The following is a 20,322-nucleotide window of genomic DNA, read 5'->3' as shown; positions in this document are numbered from 1 at the left end:
TTAATTCTCTAAAGATTTTTTTAATTTATTGATTGGTGGTATAGATAAATCATCTTAGCTCTAAATATTTTTAATTATTTTATTAATTTAAGTTCATCCAGTTATGAATCTAATACATTTATTTTTTTTTAACATTTAATAAAAAATAAAATAACAGCTGCACAAAAATTGATGCAATTCACAAATGTCACATTCAATTTCAGTAGTAAATTAAATTATAAACTTTAAAAATTCAACTAATTTTTTAACTCGTCATTGATTGGACCGGTTAAGTCGGCCGTATTGGATGTCAAAACGAGGTAGTTTTAGATATAGATGGAAACGAGGTGGCTTTTAGATAAAGATAGATGCCAATGGACAAAATCTAAACCTTAAACCCCAAAAAATCAGAAATCGTCGTCACGACTATCAAAATCGTGGCATTTAATGTAATTTTTCTCAAAACTAAGGGTATATTCATTCCCCACCTCGCTTACCTCTCCCTGTATGTATTTGCACTCTTCGACACCATCTTTAATCTCTCTCTGGTTGCCGTCTCTTTCTTGTCCTTTGTGTTTTAATTTTTTAATAATATATTTTTATTCTCCAAAATAATAAAATTTTTCAATAGTAAAACGGAGCCAAATTAATATCTTTCAATATTCGTTTTTCTTTAGATCCAATAAAGTTTCGGTTTTCCTCAGCTGATCCAGGTAAAAAAATTGGATAATTTTCGATATTTTTGGTATTAAATCTCTTTTGTTTGCATTGATATAATCTGATTTTGCATGAAATAATTTTAATTACAATTTTATTTGTTTATTTATTGATAGCCGTTGTTGGGTCAAAGTAACAGATCAAGACGTTTTAAACCTACTCTGTTATTAATAATTCAATGTTTCGTCGATGCATGTAGCGTTTTATAAGATTAAACGTTGAATTATTGGTCGTTTTGAAGTTGCGATGAATCCGATGTTACAGATCTGGATTTTTTTTTTTTTGTTTTGAATTCTGTTATATAGAATGTTACTAAGATTTTTGGTTATTTATTGAGATAATGACGTCGAAAATGAAGTGTTTGGTAATTTTTGATGTAGATCTTAGCTGTTGAGAATGGCGGCACCAACAGCTGGGGGCACGCAATGGTACAAAGCGAAAGTCAAAGCAGTTCCATCGGGAGATTGCTTGGTGGTAACGGCCAACTCCGACAGGCCTGGACCTCTGCCTGAGAAAACCATTACCTTGTCATCTCTCATTGCTCCTAGACTGGTAACGCTCACTTGAATATGCTTTTGCATTTGGCTTTGATCGTTGTCAAATTTAATGATTTGCATGTTTGTTTGGACATTTTCTTGTTGATCAATTTAGTATTTGTTTGGATAATGATTTTGTTGAGTGAGAGTTATTCTCTAGAGTTTATACTTGGTTATTGTTTTGATTGTATAATTTCCAAGGTCTATGATAAAAATTTTGGATGCTTGTTGTTTCAGTCAAACTTAGCTGATGCTTTTGTTTTGTGTTTTTTTCCCTTTTTTTCCCTCAACTTATTAATAGGCCCGTAGAGGAGGTGTTGATGAGCCATTTGCCTGGGAAAGCAGAGAATATTTGAGGAAGCTCTGCATAGGAAAGGTGCTGCTCCTTTTGGATTTTTTGGGTCATTGTTGTTATAGAGGACATTGGGTTGTTTAGAATGAGAGTGATCTAAATTAATCTCCTCTTTACTCAGGAAATTACTTTCAGAATCGACTATGCTGTACCAAGCATAGGCCGAGAATTTGGCTCTGTTTACCTTGGCAACCAAAATGTTGCAATGTTGGCTGTCTCTGAAGGCTGGGCAAAGGTAATTTGCTTTTCAGTTTGTCATAATACTGTGGAAGGGTGATTTAATTTTTTTTTTCTCTTTTTCTTTTGTATTTACTTTAACTGAGCCAGGTTTGTACAGGTTAGGGAGCAAGGGCAGCAAAAAGGGGAAGCAAGTCCTTTTCTTGCTGAATTGCTACGTCTTGAAGAACAAGCCAAACAACAAGGTCTGGGTCGATGGAGCAAGGTAATCACTTTCCCCTTTGTAGCTAGCAGTCCATTATAAAAATGGCTGTCTTAGTGACCTAGTAGAGAGTAGTTTTTAAATGATCATGGTTTTTGTAATTGTGGTTGTAGGTACCGGGTGCTGCTGAGGCTTCTATCCGGAATTTACCTCCATCTGCCATTGGTGACCCTAGTAACTTGGATGCCATGGGTCTTCTAGCTGCAAATAAGGGTAGGTCAATGGAAGGTATTGTTGAGCAGGTTCGTGATGGTAGTACTGTTCGAATCTATTTACTTCCGGATTTTCAGTTTGTGCAAGTGTTTGTTGCTGGTATCCAGGTACAAGTTCTACACTTTGGTTCAGCGACATTTTTTTTTTTTTTAATTTCCATTCATCATTTGAGTTTTTCTTTTAAAATATCTATAAATTTTCTGTTTATTTAGGCCCCTTCAATGGGTAGAAGGGCTGCTGCAGAGACTGCTGTTGAAACGGATTTGACCTCTGGTGAACAAAATGGAGATGTTTCGGCTGAGCCACGGGCTCCCTTAACATCTGCACAGAGGCTTACTGCCTCATCAACAGCTTCTGCTGAAGTTTCCCCCGATCCATTTGGACGAGAAGCTAAATATTTTACAGAAATTCGCTGCTTGAACAGAGATGTGAGTGAATGAATACTTTAAATTGACTCATGTGGATGCATTATGTATAGATAGTCTAAATTCAATGTTGATTTTGTAGGTGCGCATTGTCCTTGAAGGTGTTGACAAATTTAGCAATTTGATTGGTTCAGTTTATTATCCTGAAGGTGAAACAGCAAAAGACCTTGCTTTGGAGCTTGTGGAAAATGTATGTTATTGTATCTTGTTTTGCTGAATGCCTGACTTATGTTTTAATAAATGATATCAACACTGAATTATTACTGAATTATAGTTTGTAGTATTCATGTTTTAGACTTAAGTTTTTTGTTCTGCTTTTGCTTGTAAAATTTTTTACACCCTCAAAAGCATTAGGTTCTTCTTGATAATAATATGAAAAATTTTCCTTCCAAGAGAATTTTGTACATTTGGACCATCTTTAGAAGGTCTTTTTAATTTGTAAAAGAAATCCTATGTAAAGATTCCTTATGTTTGCAAATGGTATGGAAGCAGTATCATAGTGGTGTTTGTGTAAGAAACTTGATGATTTTCGTGCCTTTTGTCTCATTTTGTTTATCATATTTTATTGGTAAAAGTAGCATTTCCTCCCTTAAATGCAGAAATTTAACAAGGCTGGTTTTTTATGTTCCTTTAATCTGTAATTTCCTTCTCTTAAATATTTTTAGCTGCTTTTCCAATGGTCTGCTTTAGATCTCTAGCTTACCTTCTCTTTCCTTACCACTATGCAAAATTGGCAATTTAATGTTATGTGCCATATGTACCCATATCTTAATTTTTTATGTAATTGTGACTGGTTTTAGATGCTATGTTATTGATGCCTTGGGTTTTATTTCTTTGCTTAGCAGATACTTTTTCATGCCAATATTTTTATAAAACATTCTTCTTTTCTTGAATTTGTGTTGATATATTCTGAATACTCTCTTGCCCCCTTGCCTTCCCTCTTCTCTCAACCTAACCATTTCTTCTCAAAATAAAGGGTCTAGCAAAATATGTTGAATGGAGTGCCAATATGATGGAAGATGATGCCAAGCGGCGGTTGAAGGCTGCAGAGCTTCAAGCCAAGAAGACTCGGTTAAGGATCTGGACAAACTATGTACCTCCAGCTACAAACTCAAAGGCAATTCGTGATCAAAACTTCACAGGAAAGGTAATAGCAACAGTATTTTTTAATAAAATTTTCATGTCATTGTCTTGGATCACTAATATCAAGTTCTTGGTTTTGTGATTAGTTATAATAGTATGGTTTTTTCTTAGGTTGTGGAGGTTGTTAGCGGGGACTGCATTGTTGTGGCTGATGATTCTGTCCCATATGGCAGTCCTCTTGCAGAGCGCCGAGTCAATCTTTCAAGCATTAGATGTCCAAAAATGGGAAATCCTCGTAGAGATGAAAAGCCAGCTGCTTATGCCCGGGAAGCAAGGGAGTTTTTAAGAACACGCCTTGTTGGAAAGCAGGTTTGAATTCCTTTTCTTTATGATCTTATTTTGGTAGTGTTAGAAACCTTTATTTATAATCTGTCAACATACTTTTGTCAGGTGAATGTACAAATGGAATATTCCCGGAAGGTCACCATGGCAGATGGAGCTATGGTACCTGCAGATTCAAGGGTAATGGATTTTGGCTCTGTCTTCCTCATGTCCCCTGTTAAGGGTGATGGTGACGATGCTTCTGCAGCAGCCCCATCCGTAGCTGGTAGCCAGCAGCCTGGCTTGAATGTCGCCGAGTTGGTGGTTGGACGTGGCTTTGGCACGGTGATAAGACATAGGGATTTTGAGGAAAGGTCAAACTATTATGATGCCCTTTTGGCTGCTGAATCTCGTGCAATTTCTGGGAAGAAAGGAATTCATTCTGCTAAGGATCCTCCAGTCATGCACATAACAGACCTTACAACAGTCAGCAATCTGTCCTTTATGTTAATTATTTGCTTACTGGTATATTTCTATTTCTTATCTGAATTCTAATTTTCATATACTGTCTTTGTCTACTTACAGGCATCAGCCAAGAGAGCTAGAGAGTTCATGCCATTTCTGCATCGGGGCAAGAGGGTTCCAGCTGTTGTGGAATATGTCCTAAGTGGTCATCGTTTTAAGTTGTTGATCCCTAAAGAGACTTGTAGCATTGCCTTTTCATTTTCTGGTGTTAGATGTCCTGGTCGTGATGAGCCCTATTCAGATGAGGCCATAGCACTGATGAGACGAAAGATCATGCAAAGAGATGTGGAGGTATAGGTCTTTTCTCTTCAAACTGCTTGTCTGCCATTTAGTTGTTTTTCTTTTTTACAAATGTATGTTTTTCTACATAGATTGAAGTGGAAACTGTCGATAGAACTGGAACATTTTTGGGGTCTTTGTGGGAGTCAAGAACCAATATGGCTGTAACACTCCTTGAGGCTGGCCTGGCAAAGCTACAAACTTCATTTGGTGCTGACAGGATTTCTGATGCTCATCTTCTTGAACAGGCAGAGCAGTCTGCCAAGAGGCAGAAATTGAAAGTAAGAAGTAGTAATATCTTTTATCACCATTGTTCTTTCGGTAATGCTAGTTGAATATTTTTTGCCTTTATTTATCTTTAAATTTTTATTTCTAGATTTGGGAGAACTATGTTGAAGGAGAGGAAGTTTCCGATGGATCAGCCACTGTTGATAACAAACAAAAAGAAATGCTACAGGTGCTCTAGGAAAATTAAATAATGCTATCTGACTGTCATGAACTGGTTAATTACTTTTCTTGTTATTTTCAGGTTGTTGTTACAGAAGTATTGGGTGGTGGAAAATTTTACGTCCAGACGGTTGGAGATCAAAGAGTATCATCTATTCAGAAACAGCTTGCATCTTTAAATATTCAAGAAGCTCCTGTGATTGGTGCTTTTAATCCAAAGAAGGGCGACATTGTCCTTGCTCTGTTTAGTATGGATAATTCCTGGAACCGGGCACTGGTTAGTTCTATGTACATAATTTTGAATCCTTACAGCTTTTTGTTTTTGTTTTTCCTCTTCTTCCTTGTGACTTTGTATGGTTTTGACGCTGAAGTGTCTTGTGGCAACTGGGTCCATACTTTGCTTCTTGTGATTGTTGGGATAACGGTGGGGGTGGGTGAGTTAAATAGCATCAGTCCTGTTCCAAAATAGGCAACGATCACTTAAAATCTACGGCTATAACCCTGTAATAAGATTTAAATGCTAAAGAACGAGCCTTGTTTTGTAATATATTCAAAGTTGATGGGAGATATTGTGAAAAAGCTCAAGGTTCTCTATCTACCAGATGTTAGGAAGCATGGTTATATTTTGTATTTTTGTGGGGTTTTATTTCATGCTCACCTGTTGACCATCTTTGTATGCCACTTGACACATTTCACTTCTCTTTTATTTATGAATGCATCTTGGTTTGTATTGTGAAGATTGTCAACACACCTCGAGGAGGAGTTGAATCTCCGAATGACAAGTTTGAAGTGTTTTATCTTGATTACGGGAATCAAGAGGAGGTTCCATACAGTCAATTAAGGCCTCTTGATCCTTCAGTATCAGTCACTCCTGGACTAGCTCAGTTATGCAGTCTTGCATTTCTTAAAGTTCCAACCCTTGATGATGAATTCGGTACTGAGGCTGCCCAGTTTTTAAGCGAGCAGACATTAGGGAGCTCTCTGCAGTTTACGGCTGTCATAGAGGAAAGGGATACCTCTGGCGGAAAAGTCAAGGGACAGGGAACTGGCAATGTTCTCATCGCAACTCTCCTTGCTGAGAAATCGGACCTTAGCATTAATGCTACAATGCTGCAGGTTTGAACGATAAAACAATCCCTTTGCAGGTTTTTTTTTTTTTTTTGTACATTTTCATTTCCCTATCTAATTTTGGGCACTATTTTCAGGAGGGACTTGCTAGGTTGGAGAAAAGGAAGAGATGGGAATCCAAGGAGAGAAAGACTGCGCTTGATATCTTAGAGAGCTTTCAGAAGGAGGCGAAAACTACTAGGCGTGGAATTTGGCAGTACGGAGACGTGGAGTCGGATGATGAGGATACACTTCCTCCAGTTGCAGGTAAGAAAACTGGTGGCCGGCGATAGAATGTAATAATATTAATCACTTTGGGTACCCCTAAAGTCACTTGGGGTTACACCAAATGAGTATAGGTGTCGGATCATTCTCATTTCAAGAGTTCAGAACCTAAACTTTGCTTAAATTTTGGCTTTTTTTTTTTTTGTTCTTCGTAGTGAGGGAACAATTTTTTTTAGACATGTTTAAATAAGGTGGACTATAGCAGAAATGCTGCCAACATCAGAAACATTTTTCCCGTTGGATAGAAATTTTCAATTATCTTTTTTGTTTTGGTTGTATATTTTTTTGAGAAAAATTTTAGTTATCTGCTGAAATTTCTTTTAATTTTCTTTTAAAAAAAAGATTTTACTTTGAAACTTTTTGACAAGTGGGAATGCTTTTTAATCCAAATAATGGATTTCATTGAAATTTATACTGAATATTTGATAATGTTATGATTACCCACGTTTCAATGGTTTGAAATTGATCTGTTTAGTATTGAAAATTGAATTCAGTATCTGCATATATCCTTGCTATGTATAATGAGGTTTCTATGCTACATTTCACCTAATAATTGTTCAACTAATTTCTCCCATTTGTAAAACATCGCTCACTGCTTTTTTAACGTTGCACCAAATTAATATGATAAACTTTTAAAAAGATGGTTGATAGAACTTTTAGAAGATCACAACGTCAATTATATTAGCTCATTGATGAAAATAGTACATGTAAAATGGTTGGGAAATGTGAACTATGACTGGAATTTGCTCTAAAATATAACTTTTTTAATGAATATAAACATTCATTGGAAGTTAGGGTTACTACTTACGACCGCTCGGGACGGGAAGGAACTTTTGCCTATTTCGATCCGACTATATACCACCTTAACATTAAATTGGTTTTAATACCAAATCTTGATCTGAAAATATATATATATATATAATCTACATCTGTATCGACTCAAATTTATTTTATATATTATTTTAATGTCATGCATGTTAACTCATTTTAAGTATGTTATTATATTATTAAATTAATCTCTTTAACAATATTAAATAATAATTTATTAATATAACATACATAAAAAAATAAAATACCTTATCTTTTCCATATATCCCAAGAATAGACGGAACATTCTGAATCAAATCCCCATTTTTTTATTTTTAAACCGACTCAACCCGGTTTCAATCCCGAATTTTCAAAGAGAACCCCACCCTATGGAGGCAGGACGTAAGCTGGGATAAATCGCCATCCCTCTCGTCTGTAAATATAACCATAATCGTTTTCATTCGAAAGTGTATGGATATATCCATTCGAATAGAAGGGAAAAAGGGGATGTAGATGCCGTTCATCTCACTTACAACTGCCAGATTGATAACTTTTGCCCCATTTTAATGGATAAATTCATAAGAATAATCTTCCGACATAATTAACTCAGATTTTTTGACAGCAAAAGTGTAACAAAGTTCTACATGTTCTACCATTCATTGGCCCCATCGGGGTTTCAAAAGTCATGATCTAAAGTTCAAAGTGACAACCATATGCTTTAGCAGCACATCATAAAACATCAAATCCTCAAACTCCAAGTCTACTTGGTTTTTGCTTTTTGAGGCAGAAAACTGTCTCATTTACACTCTTCAATTCATACATCTAATATTCAGAAGTACCAAGAATGTTTCAGCTATGAAAAACACCTAAAGCGCAAAAATTTGTCCAATGCGAAACTGATAATCACCAGCCACTAAGTGTCGCGCCTCCTTCGGCGAGGAGCAGCAGCAGTTTCTTCTTTTTCTTCCTCTTCAGCCTTTTCTCCACTGCTTCCTTTATCATTTGATGTCTCAGCAACCTCTGGTTTCTTCTCTACTCTTGGCTACACACAGTTAACCAATGGAGTAAGACAAACAGAGGCAGAAGACAGAACAGAAAGACAAACTGACAGAAGGGGTTCAAAAAACTTACTTGCTTCTTCCCACCAAATATGAGCTTGACGAAAACTGTGAGGATAATCACCAGAATAGAGACTAGGACACCAATTGTGAGGTTTGGTTGTTTCTCAGCCTTCTCAATGAGGTCCTATAAGAGAAACTCAAAGTTTCAGATGAAATCCACCAATGAATTATCAATTTGCAAATAAAAGAGCATATTAAGAGAACTTACGATAATTTGAAGCTTGTATTCACTTAAGAAAGGAATATCAGCAACCTTGTATAGGACATCAAAGACCTTCTTCTGCAGGAGAGATATTACCAACTTTTAAGTTATATGGTATGAATAAGAATAACAATAGCAAGTAAGATTGCCAGTGCATTTACCTGGAAGCCTGCAAGCCCGTCTGAACCAGCAGCTTCATCCTCAGCCTTCTGTTTTTCGTTCTCAACCTCAAATTTGGGCTTCCATGTGGTCTCCCGGTATGACTCAGCAACCTTCTCATTTTTAGCTATCAAAATATTGTCAAACAATATACCATCTTGCATAGTCCAAATCTCAATACCAATGGCAGCAATAGGCTCAAAGTCAGGCTTGTCAAGCTCAAAATAGTTGGGGTTTGGAATCTCCTGAGGCTTCCAAATACCCTTGTAATTGGGGTTGTCAATTAGTGGAGGAGACCATTTTCCCTTGTAAGCTGGATTCCTCTTCATTGGTCTCTTCCATTCACCACAACCAGGGGCCGCCTCACACTTTGGGTTTTCAATTTTTGGAGCTTCCCACTCACCATCCTCTTCATCATCCCAATCTTCTGGCTTGGTTGCCTCAGGATCATCTATCTCCTCAGGCTCATCATCTAACCATCCTTCTGGTTTCACAGCCTCCTCATCTTCAATTTCCATGGGTGCATCCTCATCCCAATCATCTGGCTTCACTGCATTTGGATCAGGAATCCTTGCTCTCTCATCCCAGTCCTCAGGTTTCTTATCATCTGGATCGGGAATTGTCTTGGCAGGGATAAGTGGAGGCTCAAAATCTTCAGCTGAGAGGAAGTTTGCCTTCTTCTTCTCCTCTCCATCAATCATAATTCTAACCTCATTGTCAGGTTTCAAGATGGCAGTGTACACATGAGTAAGCTTGTCAGAAGGGACAGAGAGTGGGTATTTAAGATGGTGTTCAACGAATTCCCCACTTTTAGGATTCTTATGCTTCAAGATGAAGTGCACCTTGTTTGTGGCCCCACATTTGTCAGGTCCAAACATGATAGAGTAAGGGCATTCATTGTCAAATTCCTTAGGCTTCCACCCAGCCTCTTGAGGACGAAGGTATTTCAGATATGCACCACCACATTCAAGTCCATTCTGGAGGCGAGTCTCAAATTGAAGCACAGTGGTTCCATCCTTGAGACTCAGTGGCTCATCAAGCTCATTCACTATTGCATACTTCCGTGCCTTCTCACTCACAAGAAGCCCATAGTCATCATGCCCTTCGCTCTTTGAATGCTTCCATACACCTGCAACCCCCGAACCACATCAAAATATATATATATATATATATATATTCTTCAACTCCCTAAAACATCTAATAAGCCTATGGTTATCATATAACAATTCAAACAAAAATAAAAAAAGCTTTTGATACTTTACAACTGTCAAGACTACCTCAAACTTCATCATCTAAAACTTGAAGTTATCATGAATGCAAACGTAGAATGAGGTAAATCAAATGGAAAAGAGACACAAAGTCCACAAATTTCCAGGGCAGCTAATCCCTCATCAGAAGATTGATAAACAAAAAGAACCCAATGATGGAACTCAACAAGATCATCAAACTTTCTAATGCATCACAACGTAAGCAAAGCAATGAACTTGAAAACTAAAACCATCATTTCACATCAGGTCAGGATCAAAGAAATGGTGGATAACATCATAAATCTTATCATTACTTCCACTTTACCAAAGATCTCATCTTTGCAGATTGCTTCTATGCATATTTTGTTTCTTTAATTTCATATATTTATAATAAAAATTAAAAAAAAAAAAAACCTCACCTTTATAATCATCTTTATCAGAAACCACCCATCGCCCATCAAATGACTCTTCAAATGAATCATAAAATACCTGAAAAAACAATCCCAAAAAAGAAATTTCTCATTTTCAATTTCACAGATTAAAAAAAAAATTTAGCAATTCGAGGTTAAAAAAATTTTAAATTACCGCATCATCATCGGCGGCGAAGCATAGGAGCTGCAGCGACGTGAAAGCTAAGAGGAGAACAAGAGCGAAACGCCCCATCATCATCAATCAAAGAACCCTAGCTCTGATGATGATTCAAAATTTTTTGATCTGGATCTAAAGCTAAATCAAAGCTGCAACTGTACGTCGTGGACTTTTATAGATCTGGGTGACACTGGCGTCGACTTGTTTCTCCCAAGATAATTTGCCACGTGAAATTAACCAATACTAGTTTGCCACGTAAGCAGATCCAGCAACTTCGCTTATGTACAATATTAGTACATGATTTTCTTACGTTGGAAACCTTCTTTTTTTCCTTTGCTTATTTCTTTGCCAGGCTTGACCCAGTCTAAAGTAGGAAATGGTTCGGTCATGGCCCGTTTGGCGGATGCTGATTGGACCGGAAAGTGGCCCATTAGCAAAGTCTTCCTTTTCTTATATTTTACAAGGAAAGTTGCTGCTTAGGGATTAGGTCAGAAAAATTGCAAGATTTGGAGTAAGTTTTTAATATTTATATTTTGTAAAATATTAAAATATATTTACATTATATTTTATATCAAAACTATATATTATAATTTATGTCAAAAAAATAAATTATATATTTTTTATTTGATTAAATTTATATATAATTATTATCAAAATTTTAAGTCGTATCATTTTTATATTTTGTTTTTGTATTATATTTATACCATATCATTATATCATATTTTAAATTATAAGGTCTAAGTTAGAGATCACGGAATTTACTTTTTAGAGCAGTTTGTTAAATCATATGAATTAAATTTTGAAATTTTTTATTCATATTATTGTTATTATTATTATTATTTTATATATATATATATTATATCATTGATAAAATAAGTTCTAGAATTATATATGAGGTTGTTTAGGATCAATAATAAGTTAAATTTGATGTTTATTTTGAGTTTTTTCAATTCGATTTATTCATGTTAATCTATTAATGTTCACATTTGTAAATATATTATATACAGATGTGATTGAAATATATTAATGTTCACAAAATTCACTTTCCTTTTCAATTTACTAGTTGAAATAAAAGTAAATGGAAGGGTGATCCAGCTTCCAAGGTTGAGAAAATTAGAGCTTCTATGCATGTATGAGATCCTTTGCTTATAGCAGTAACTACTAACTAATGCTCAAGTTTTCAACTTTAATGAACTCAGTTAAAACATCAGTTGCAAAATCCTGAGATGGAAATGCTCAAAATTAATGAATTTCACTAATGTTAAAAACCAGTTTTCATATGCATGAAACTAATTATGTCTGTCTCATGCTCCCATGCTTTAGTTGAATTTTCGGTGAGAAGCGATTTTCATCGTGTCATCACGTCCCAAGCCTTAGTTGCCAGCCAGCTTGTTAGCATAATAAGGTAACCTTTCTTTATTAATTGATCTTTGTTGAATATATAAGCCATTGTTGTGACTCCAAGCTTTCAAATTAAGCATGTGCATTTGAGGGAATCCATATATAGACGATAATATTACAAACTTCGATATAGCTAGTTATACACTTTCAGCATGAACTTCCAAGCCGTCCAAAATCAGTACTTGTTACAACTGAGAAAATTAGGAGTGTTGCGTTTGATTTTTACAAAGACAATTTCATAATATAGAGATGAGAACTGCTGCATGCATTTTAGCAACTGATAAATTTATAACCAGGCACTGTTTAATACAAACCAGTATAAAATTTTCATGTTATATGCATCAGCAAACTGTGTAGCTGAGCTGAACTAGATAAAAAGCTACCTGGTTTCCAGCATAGCCATCAGGGATCCAGGGTACATAGTCGATCTTCTGCTGATCACATCAGTAGCCTTTGCTGATGCTGATAGACTGAGAGCCAACATTCTCTAACGCCCTCAAATCAATGGATCTCTCCTGGGATAACAGCAGAAGAGCCGTTGAGGGAGAGAGTTAGAGACAGTTGGGTCCCCGGTTTCTTCGCTTGCAAAGAGAAAGGAAATTAAAAAGCAGGTGATAAGAAAGAGTTGTGAGATTTATTTATAAACACTCGAGAAAATTTGTCCCTATATCTTTTTTTTTTGGGTACTTTTTTGCCTCTTTTCTTGTTGTATTTGGTTAATATATAAATGATATAGACGAGACTCTTAAGGTTGCAGACAGTTTTAGCCGATGAAAGCAACTTACAATGAAACTTCTTGTTATTTTCTGACATGTTATGAAACTCCAAGATGTTGGAAGAATATAAATTTTTGTTTAATGCAGTGTCTTTGGTAACATCCTATGAAATTGGAACAACCGTTGACGTTTTAGTAGATTATGGGCTTAGTTAGTGCCAAATCATTTGGATTCAATCAAAAGTTCTAAAAAACAAAACGACAACAAGAACTCAATCTCAATGAGTAATTAATTTCAGAGATTTTGCTCTTGTTGCCCAATGATGTTTCTGAAAATATTATATACTCAAATGTCACAGCTGGGAGCTTATCGACACGAAATCTTCAAAAAACTAATGAGAAATGCCAGTATGTCATGTACAATGGTGAAAATGGCCTTTAACAATCTCAAGGGCCTCAAGAAACTCCGTTCTAAGGGTCCATGAACAATTCTACAAATACCAGAAAACAGATGTTCCACTTCTCAACGTCGCAGCCCCCACTAAACTGCAACTACTGTTAGTGAGTATGTCAAAGTTGGGTTTATGCTACCTGTTTTGGCTCCGAAACTTTCCAGGTTATATTTCCATGTTCGTTTGGTGTAAGAAATAATTGTAGGAAAGGCCAACCACATATAATGACAAATCCACCATTTTGCACAAGGATTCCTCTTTTGTCTGTGTTTGCATTTGGAATTTGGGGGTCTTCACCATGAGTTCAATGCCAAACTCCCTATAACCTTTTGTGATTGCAGCAACTAACTTGACTGATACAGCCATTGATGATTTTACCGAGATTAACCTTGATGCAGAACGTCCCACTTATTATAGGTTGGGGTTAAGGTCCCCTAAACAACTACCCTGTGACCGAAGTTAGCATAACCTTCATCAGTGAAACCTTGGGATTGACAAATCAATTAGTACACAAAAGGCAGCATGAGTTACTGCTATTTATAAAAAAAAACATGTGTTATTAATAAATTGGCAGGTGGATATGAATGAACAAGCTGGTTAAAACAAATTTATTACTATATGATATTATCAATTTTATTGCTAGTGGTGATCATTACTCTACCTTTTAACTCTATTCTTAAACAGATTAATTACCTGCAGACAGGATGGTGATCCTGCTATGGACAGGAGGCGAAGTAAAAGCACTGCCTTCATTCACCTATATGGTGCAATTCATGAGGAGTAAGCCTTCAGTTTCCCTCGCAGGGTCCAACAAGGGATATTGGAAGCCTTTGAGGGAAACTGGAACCTTCTCCGATTTCTTCAAAAAATCACTCGCCAAATTACTAAGTATGCTTAGTTGTTTACATGGTGCAATTCATGAGGATTAAGCCTTCAGTCACCCCCGCAGGTTTCCAACGATGTTGGAAGCCTTTGAGGGAGCCTGGAACCTTCTCCTATTTCTTCAAAAACTACTCGACGAATTCCTATGTATGCTTAGTTGCTTATGCCTATCATAACCTCTGGTGGGTTTATATAGAGAAAATTGCCCCTATTTGCTGTGAAAATTGTGTCATATCCTACATGCATGATGGAACATCAACTACTACATCCTTCTACATTACTCCATTGACTCCTGTAAGCGAATAACTATCTGGCTCCATTGACTCTTGTAAGCGAATAATTATCTGGCTTTTGCTCATGATCTGTCGAAGTATTTTGTGTCAACTTCTGGGATCAGTAGCCTTCAAATCTATACAGAATAAAAGGTTGATCTTAGTTAATTGACTCACCCCATATTTCAAGAGTCAAGTGAATATCTCATACTTTTCTTTTGCAGGACCACCTAACTGGATGGTAGGTATGAAGTTATTCTGCAATAATATAAATCATGTCCCTATCTAGAAGAAAAAAGTGACACCACTAGAACTGTATATATACCTCTCACTGTACTCATGGAATCCTTACCCTGACTGCCAGCTGAGGAAAAAGGCCATCACCCTCGAAAGTCAAAATGTAAGTAACAACAACATGCAAAATGGAGGAAAACTTGGCTGGAATACACAATTTTTCATAGATCAAATGAACTTGCCCAGCCAATTATGGGCCGAACAAGTACCCAGTGTCCAAAAAATCAATGGAGTAAACATGAAGAAAGGATTTTCCCTGAACTACCATTTTGTAGTCGGCATCTATCCTGAAATCTGCAAAATCACAAATCAAACCATATAAAATTAATCTTGAAGAATCTAATAGTTTCTTTACCTTGTAATCTTCCTGGAATCGACATTATTGGCTCTTAGGATGATAAGGTTGGTGGCAGAACGTAGTGGAAGGAATATATAGGCGTAATGGAGACACTAGCTAAGGAATGGATTCTCAAGATGTTAAAAATCCGCCTTGTCTTGAATAAATGGGTATCAATCAATACATATTTCAACAGTAAGGATCACTCACTAATTGTCAAACTCAAACCTGTCCACATATTTCTTTACAATTGCTTTTATAAAATATGAACAGACAGCCTCACTACATACAAGCGTCATTTAAGAGAGCTTTATTGAAGACTGGAAATTTGTAGTGTCTGCATAAAGAAGGTTGGAGCTGGAAAACTTGAACACTTTGTTACGATGGAACCAAATATCAAACATTGTCTGTTTCATGATTCATATATAATTCCTTGAAGGGTTTACAACAGACATGGAAATTGTTTGAATGATTGGATAAAGAGTTTAAAAGAGCAGGGTGTGGATAAAGAGGAATAGGATGTTGCTCAGCTGCAAACGACGTGGGGATCTTATAATCCAACCAGATTGCACGCTCTTGTTGAATTATTGTATAAATAGCGGGAAAAGAAGAATAGATGAATCAATGAACTGAAGATTGAACCAAAATCATTACTGTCTTGGTATCATAATGTCAAGGTTCTTTGTAGTGAGATCAAGTGGCAATTAAGGAGAGAAATAAGAAAAGCAGAATAAACAAAATCTTATCATTGTTTCATGGCATAATTGGATCTTCAGGACAGAAAGAAAATTTTACAGCTTGAACAATTCGAGCATCAATTTAATCTCATCTCTTCTTTCTTTTGGATATATAAACATCATTAAAACTTCATGCTTCTGCCATAAAGAGGCTGCAAAACTGCACTGAGAAACTATAAACAACTTCACCTAATTAAGTTCTTTTTACGATCAACTGCCTGGAAAAAAAATAATAATCAGACAGCCATGAAATTTGGTTATAATTTCCCACACGAATCCGGTGTAGTGGTATCAAATATTACCTCGGATTTGCATATTTAGGCAATGAAGAGTGAACACCGTGCTTCTGTTTTGTTGAAGACTTGAAAATTTGGAATGCCTATGCTTTCCTGTTCTTATTCCGCAATGCAGTTTGGTCCATGTGGTGTGAACAATGTTTTAACCAAGTAAAGCGAGATAAAGAAAAAAAAAATGATCTTTAATCTCATCAAGTTCTGTTGCTTTGCTCCCTAGTGAATGACTAAGTTGACTTGGAACATCCGCTGCAAAGGCCATCCTTATCCTCAAGCTTGAAATTAGCTTGTAAATTGCTGCTACTTACTTTTACCTTTGCTTCTATTGAAGAAATTAAATATAGATATATTAACCACTTTTTATTTATTTCTAAAGTCGAACATTTACCCCCTTGACAATCAGACCACATCTACAGTTTATTAATTTAACTGATTTTAATGAGTTATATTTGGGAAAATTTCTGGTTCTTTTTTTGGCAAACTTTTTGCATTTTAAGTGTGTGCAATGCATCCTCTATGCTCCCAATTCTTTAGGGAGAGTGGAGCGAAAGACTACTCCTCAACTGGCAATGAGACAAATATAAAACATATATTTCCATTCTCAATAGTCCATCCTTAACCATCAAAGCTTGAAACCGACATCAAAAAGACACCAGCCTCCAAACAAAGTGAAGCAACAACTTCATCTATATACACTACAAGACAAAATTGCCAAACCAAATATCCCCATTATATTACTGTACAGTTACATCAGGACATGAGCCACTAGCTAGGTGGATCTAGAAATTTCCCCTTTCCCTCATCAAAAAAGGCAGAAAAACAACCTCGTTATGCATGCTAATTAACCATCTAGACCAGGAAACTTGGGATTAACACCAGCTGATTTCAGGGTTTCAGCCCGAGGCGTTGGCCTATGAGCGAAAACATCACCACGTGTGGGATCATGAATGGCATAGTCATCATCATTTTCCTGAACATGGGCAACTTTCCTAAAAAACGATTGCTTGATTAACCTATCAGCTTCATCCAGCACGCGATCAGGCTCCTCCACCTCCGGTAAAGTCTCCCTTCTCTTCTTGTTTACTCGCACTTGAGGTGAGTTCTTCAGCTGGTGAAGTGCCGTGTACAGCCCCATGGTAGTTGACAGCGCCATCATGCCAATTGCTACGTAGACAGGCACGAAGTCACCCCTCACTTTCTTTGGTGGCTTGACATCTTGAGCATACCCAAAATCGGCTGTTGGTGCGTATGACTTCATTTTTGGTGACGTTGAGGTCGCATATGTGGCCTTTCCTCGCAAGTGATTTGCTAACTGCTTCAAATAACCCTGCAATAATCATATGGAGCAAATTTTAATAAGAACCCAAAGAAGAAAATCAAAGTGAAAACATGAAAAAAAGTGCTATACAAACAAAATACTTACAGTTGATCTAAAAACCATGATTCTTCACTGTTGCTCGATTGTATTGTATTAGGAACTGATAATGAAACTCTTTTTTAACTGATGACTTACTGGTGCAGAGACAAGTTAGGAATCCTGGGGATTTATAGCAGGATGCAGATAGCTGGAGAGATTTCTGGAGCCATCAGCCCTGTACCACAACAGAGAACTGAAGTGACATCGGTCAAGATTTTCAAGGGTACACCTTTAGCGTAGAAGCCTCCTGAAGGGGCATGGGCGCATGGCATTCAACTACAATTTCTGTTTTTTCTGTTCGTTTATCTGTTTCCATTTGGTTTTATCATTGGGGCCAATAAGATACAAGACCTGATCCTAAATTGTTAATTTGTCTTTGACCCAACCCAAATGAAGCTCGTTGGCTACATAGACGTAGTCCACAACACATTCCCCAGTTCACCTCTGAATAAGAATTATCTTTTCCATAGTACTTGTGGTTTCCAGGCTTCATTACATTGCATCCAGAGTCTCGTGACTTCCATCGTTTTGTAAGGGACAGAGTGGAGAAGGGAAAAAGGAAAAGAACCCCAAAAAGGGACATCAGCATGGAGGTGATTTAGTCTGAGTACGAGGTTTGTAAGCAAAAACATCTGCAGGAGGCACGACATGTTGGGTTGGGCCTGTTGGAGTAAAAAATACGTGAACGGCAGGATTCGAACCTGCGCGGGCTGAGCCCACATGATTTCTAGTCATGCCCGATAACCACTCCGGCACGTCCACCTGATTAAGATTAACAGCTTTAGTTAGAAATAAATCTTGTTTAATAATCTGATTTGCCCCCACTTCCGCAAGGCTGGGAAAGACCTGATTAGTAATGCTGGAAGTGTCAGCCATGCCAACCGACCTTGACGGTGATTGCCACTTGACTGCTTCGTTTGCATGTTCATTTAAACTTCAACTCATAAATGTGATTTAAGCTTGGCTTGTTAAATAAATATATTAACTCTCAGGAAATTGATGAGATGATCCTTTCATCTGAATCGATAAATATTTTATGGTATCAAACATTTATGTAATATAAGTAGAACAATCTCTTTTCCCCCGTACCACCTCTATCAATCACCAATTTTCAACTTTGCATAAATTAAAGATAAAACTCCTTGGATTTTAGTGTTCCATAACCCATACCACCTGTCTCAAACTTTGAACAAAAAAGACAAGAATATATCTTCATCAAACTTCAATTATTCCAAGGAACCAATTAACTTAATTAATCACTCCACGATCAAGACAAAGTGTTTTTTGTATGGTTTATGCTACAGTCTTTCCACATTTAGCCCTCCCTAATATCTGCCACTAATCTTGGATTAGTGCCAATTGACACATAGATTCTCACACCCTTCCCATTTTCTAAAATGGGGTTAGAGTAAAACTAATAAGTGGACGGTGCAAAGCGTGTGTACCCCCAATATATGAAAAGGAAAGGGCATATCTCCTTCCCCTTTAGACTACTATAATATTTTCTTTCCTTTCTTGCCATGACTTGCTTTAACTACCTTTCCTTTTGTTTATGGTTTCTTTCTCTTGTTTGGAGAGGGAACCCTCCATCTGTTATGTAATCTTTTCCTCCTGTTCTTCATCATGGCTTTGGCTTTATTTTTTCTCCACGTGTCATGACTAGGTCTCCTCCCACTCTCCTTAGCTAGAGTTTATTACTATTGGGTTTAGAATAGACAAATGGATGGGTTTAGAATAAATCTAAAGGTTTGTAAATGAAAATTTTGAGTTTTTAGAAACATTGATCAAAGACTAATGGTACAATTTACCCAATGAGATAAGTAAAATCAATGAGTCTATGCATGCAAGTAATATTAAGTACCAGGCTATGATGATTAATGGAAAAGCAAAAGAATAATAATATTCTGGGTGGAAGATAAGATGACCCAATGGGAGAATAATACGATGGGACCGGTGCAAATTTGACACTCTTGGCTGATCTGTTTTCTTTGTCTTTTTCCCTAATTCTTTAGAAAAACCTGAAAATTTAAGCCTTTGACACCTGTCTAACAGTGTCCAAATCTCTTTATATAAGCAGGGTGTTGCATAAACAAGGACAATGCAATTCAATCTGTTGTTCTTATTCCTTCTATCTGAGCTCTGAGCTTAAGTTTCCTGCCAAATATGTGGAGAAAAAAGAAGAAGAAGAAGGAGGATACAGCTATGGAATACTACTGCATGTCTTGGATAATACTACTACCCTCTTCTTCCTCCTAGGGGAATTGAAGGGGCAAAAGGCAAGTCATTGAGGCAAAGGGAAGGCCATGCCTTTCTTCCGGATTTTATTTTTCTTACCATGTTTCATCTGCATCTCAATTCTCAACTCAGAGTCAGAGGTTCAGATCCAAAAAAATACGCCAAGAAAGTTCAAATATTAGCAGATTGAGTTGTTCCAAGTTGTTTGATTTTCACTATTTGTTCAACAAAAATGGTTGCTTGTAATGTTATCTTTGCCATTATATTCTGCTCTTTCCATTTTCCCTTTGTTCAAAAATGTTTCAAACTCATCTGTCGTAGCTGCTAAAACAATACGAAAAGATTGACCCTGTGAAAAGGGTTACCTGATTTGTTGCTTCAATATTGCCAGGATTTCCTCAGCTGACGAACGTGGGATTATGAAATGGGCTGTAGGATAACCTTGGGCTTGTTTC

At 36.7% G+C, this 20,322-nt stretch overlaps 3 protein-coding genes and 1 non-coding gene across 5 annotated transcripts; 1 reads left to right on the top strand and 3 right to left on the bottom strand.

Annotated features, from left to right (window-relative positions):
- The first annotated feature begins 366 nt into the window (after positions 1–366).
- Positions 367–6,986, top strand: TUDOR1 (TUDOR-SN protein 1). 2 transcript variants are annotated; one of them, XM_022880390.2, is made up of 17 exons: positions 367–484; positions 1,077–1,248; positions 1,534–1,608; positions 1,706–1,819; positions 1,922–2,026; positions 2,137–2,343; positions 2,449–2,664; positions 2,744–2,851; positions 3,638–3,808; positions 3,916–4,113; positions 4,195–4,551; positions 4,651–4,881; positions 4,962–5,150; positions 5,246–5,326; positions 5,399–5,593; positions 6,055–6,432; positions 6,522–6,986. In XM_022880390.2, the coding sequence occupies exons 2-17, from the start codon at positions 1,093–1,095 to the stop codon at positions 6,714–6,716; spliced, it is 2,976 nt and encodes a 991-aa protein (XP_022736125.2). In that variant the 5' UTR covers positions 367–484; positions 1,077–1,092; the 3' UTR covers positions 6,717–6,986. The 2 variants fall into 2 exon arrangements, with proteins under 2 accessions (XP_022736125.2, XP_022736123.2); XM_022880388.2 differs by lacking the exon at positions 367–484 and adding an exon at positions 545–692.
- A 1,157-nt stretch (positions 6,987–8,143) lies between these two features.
- LOC111289474 (Calreticulin family protein) lies at positions 8,144–10,977 on the bottom strand. Its single transcript, XM_022880549.2, has 6 exons — positions 10,830–10,977; positions 10,664–10,733; positions 9,000–10,126; positions 8,845–8,916; positions 8,647–8,760; positions 8,144–8,557 (listed from the first exon to the last, which is right to left on the bottom strand). The coding sequence occupies exons 1-6, from the start codon at positions 10,911–10,913 to the stop codon at positions 8,429–8,431; spliced, it is 1,596 nt and encodes a 531-aa protein (XP_022736284.2). The 5' UTR covers positions 10,914–10,977; the 3' UTR covers positions 8,144–8,428.
- Positions 10,978–16,773: 5,796 nt separating this feature from the next.
- LOC111289477 (NFU1 iron-sulfur cluster protein) lies at positions 16,774–19,399 on the bottom strand. The gene is made up of 2 exons (XM_022880558.2): positions 17,639–19,399; positions 16,774–17,542 (listed from the first exon to the last, which is right to left on the bottom strand). The coding sequence occupies exons 1-2, from the start codon at positions 17,654–17,656 to the stop codon at positions 17,057–17,059; spliced, it is 504 nt and encodes a 167-aa protein (XP_022736293.1). The 5' UTR covers positions 17,657–19,399; the 3' UTR covers positions 16,774–17,056.
- On the bottom strand, positions 18,313–18,394 carry TRNAS-AGA (transfer RNA serine (anticodon AGA)). The gene has a single exon. It is a non-coding gene; the product is annotated as a tRNA-Ser (tRNA).
- Positions 19,400–20,322: the final 923 nt, after the last annotated feature.

The sequence above is a fragment of the Durio zibethinus genome, chromosome 11 (genome assembly GCF_047325235.1).
Source record: "Durio zibethinus cultivar Kanyao isolate XHJ-2024 chromosome 11, ASM4732523v1, whole genome shotgun sequence".
Classification (NCBI taxonomy): Eukaryota; Viridiplantae; Streptophyta; class Magnoliopsida; order Malvales; family Malvaceae; genus Durio; species Durio zibethinus.
Note: the sequence above shows the minus strand (reverse complement) of the source record. Positions and strands in the feature narration are given on the sequence as shown.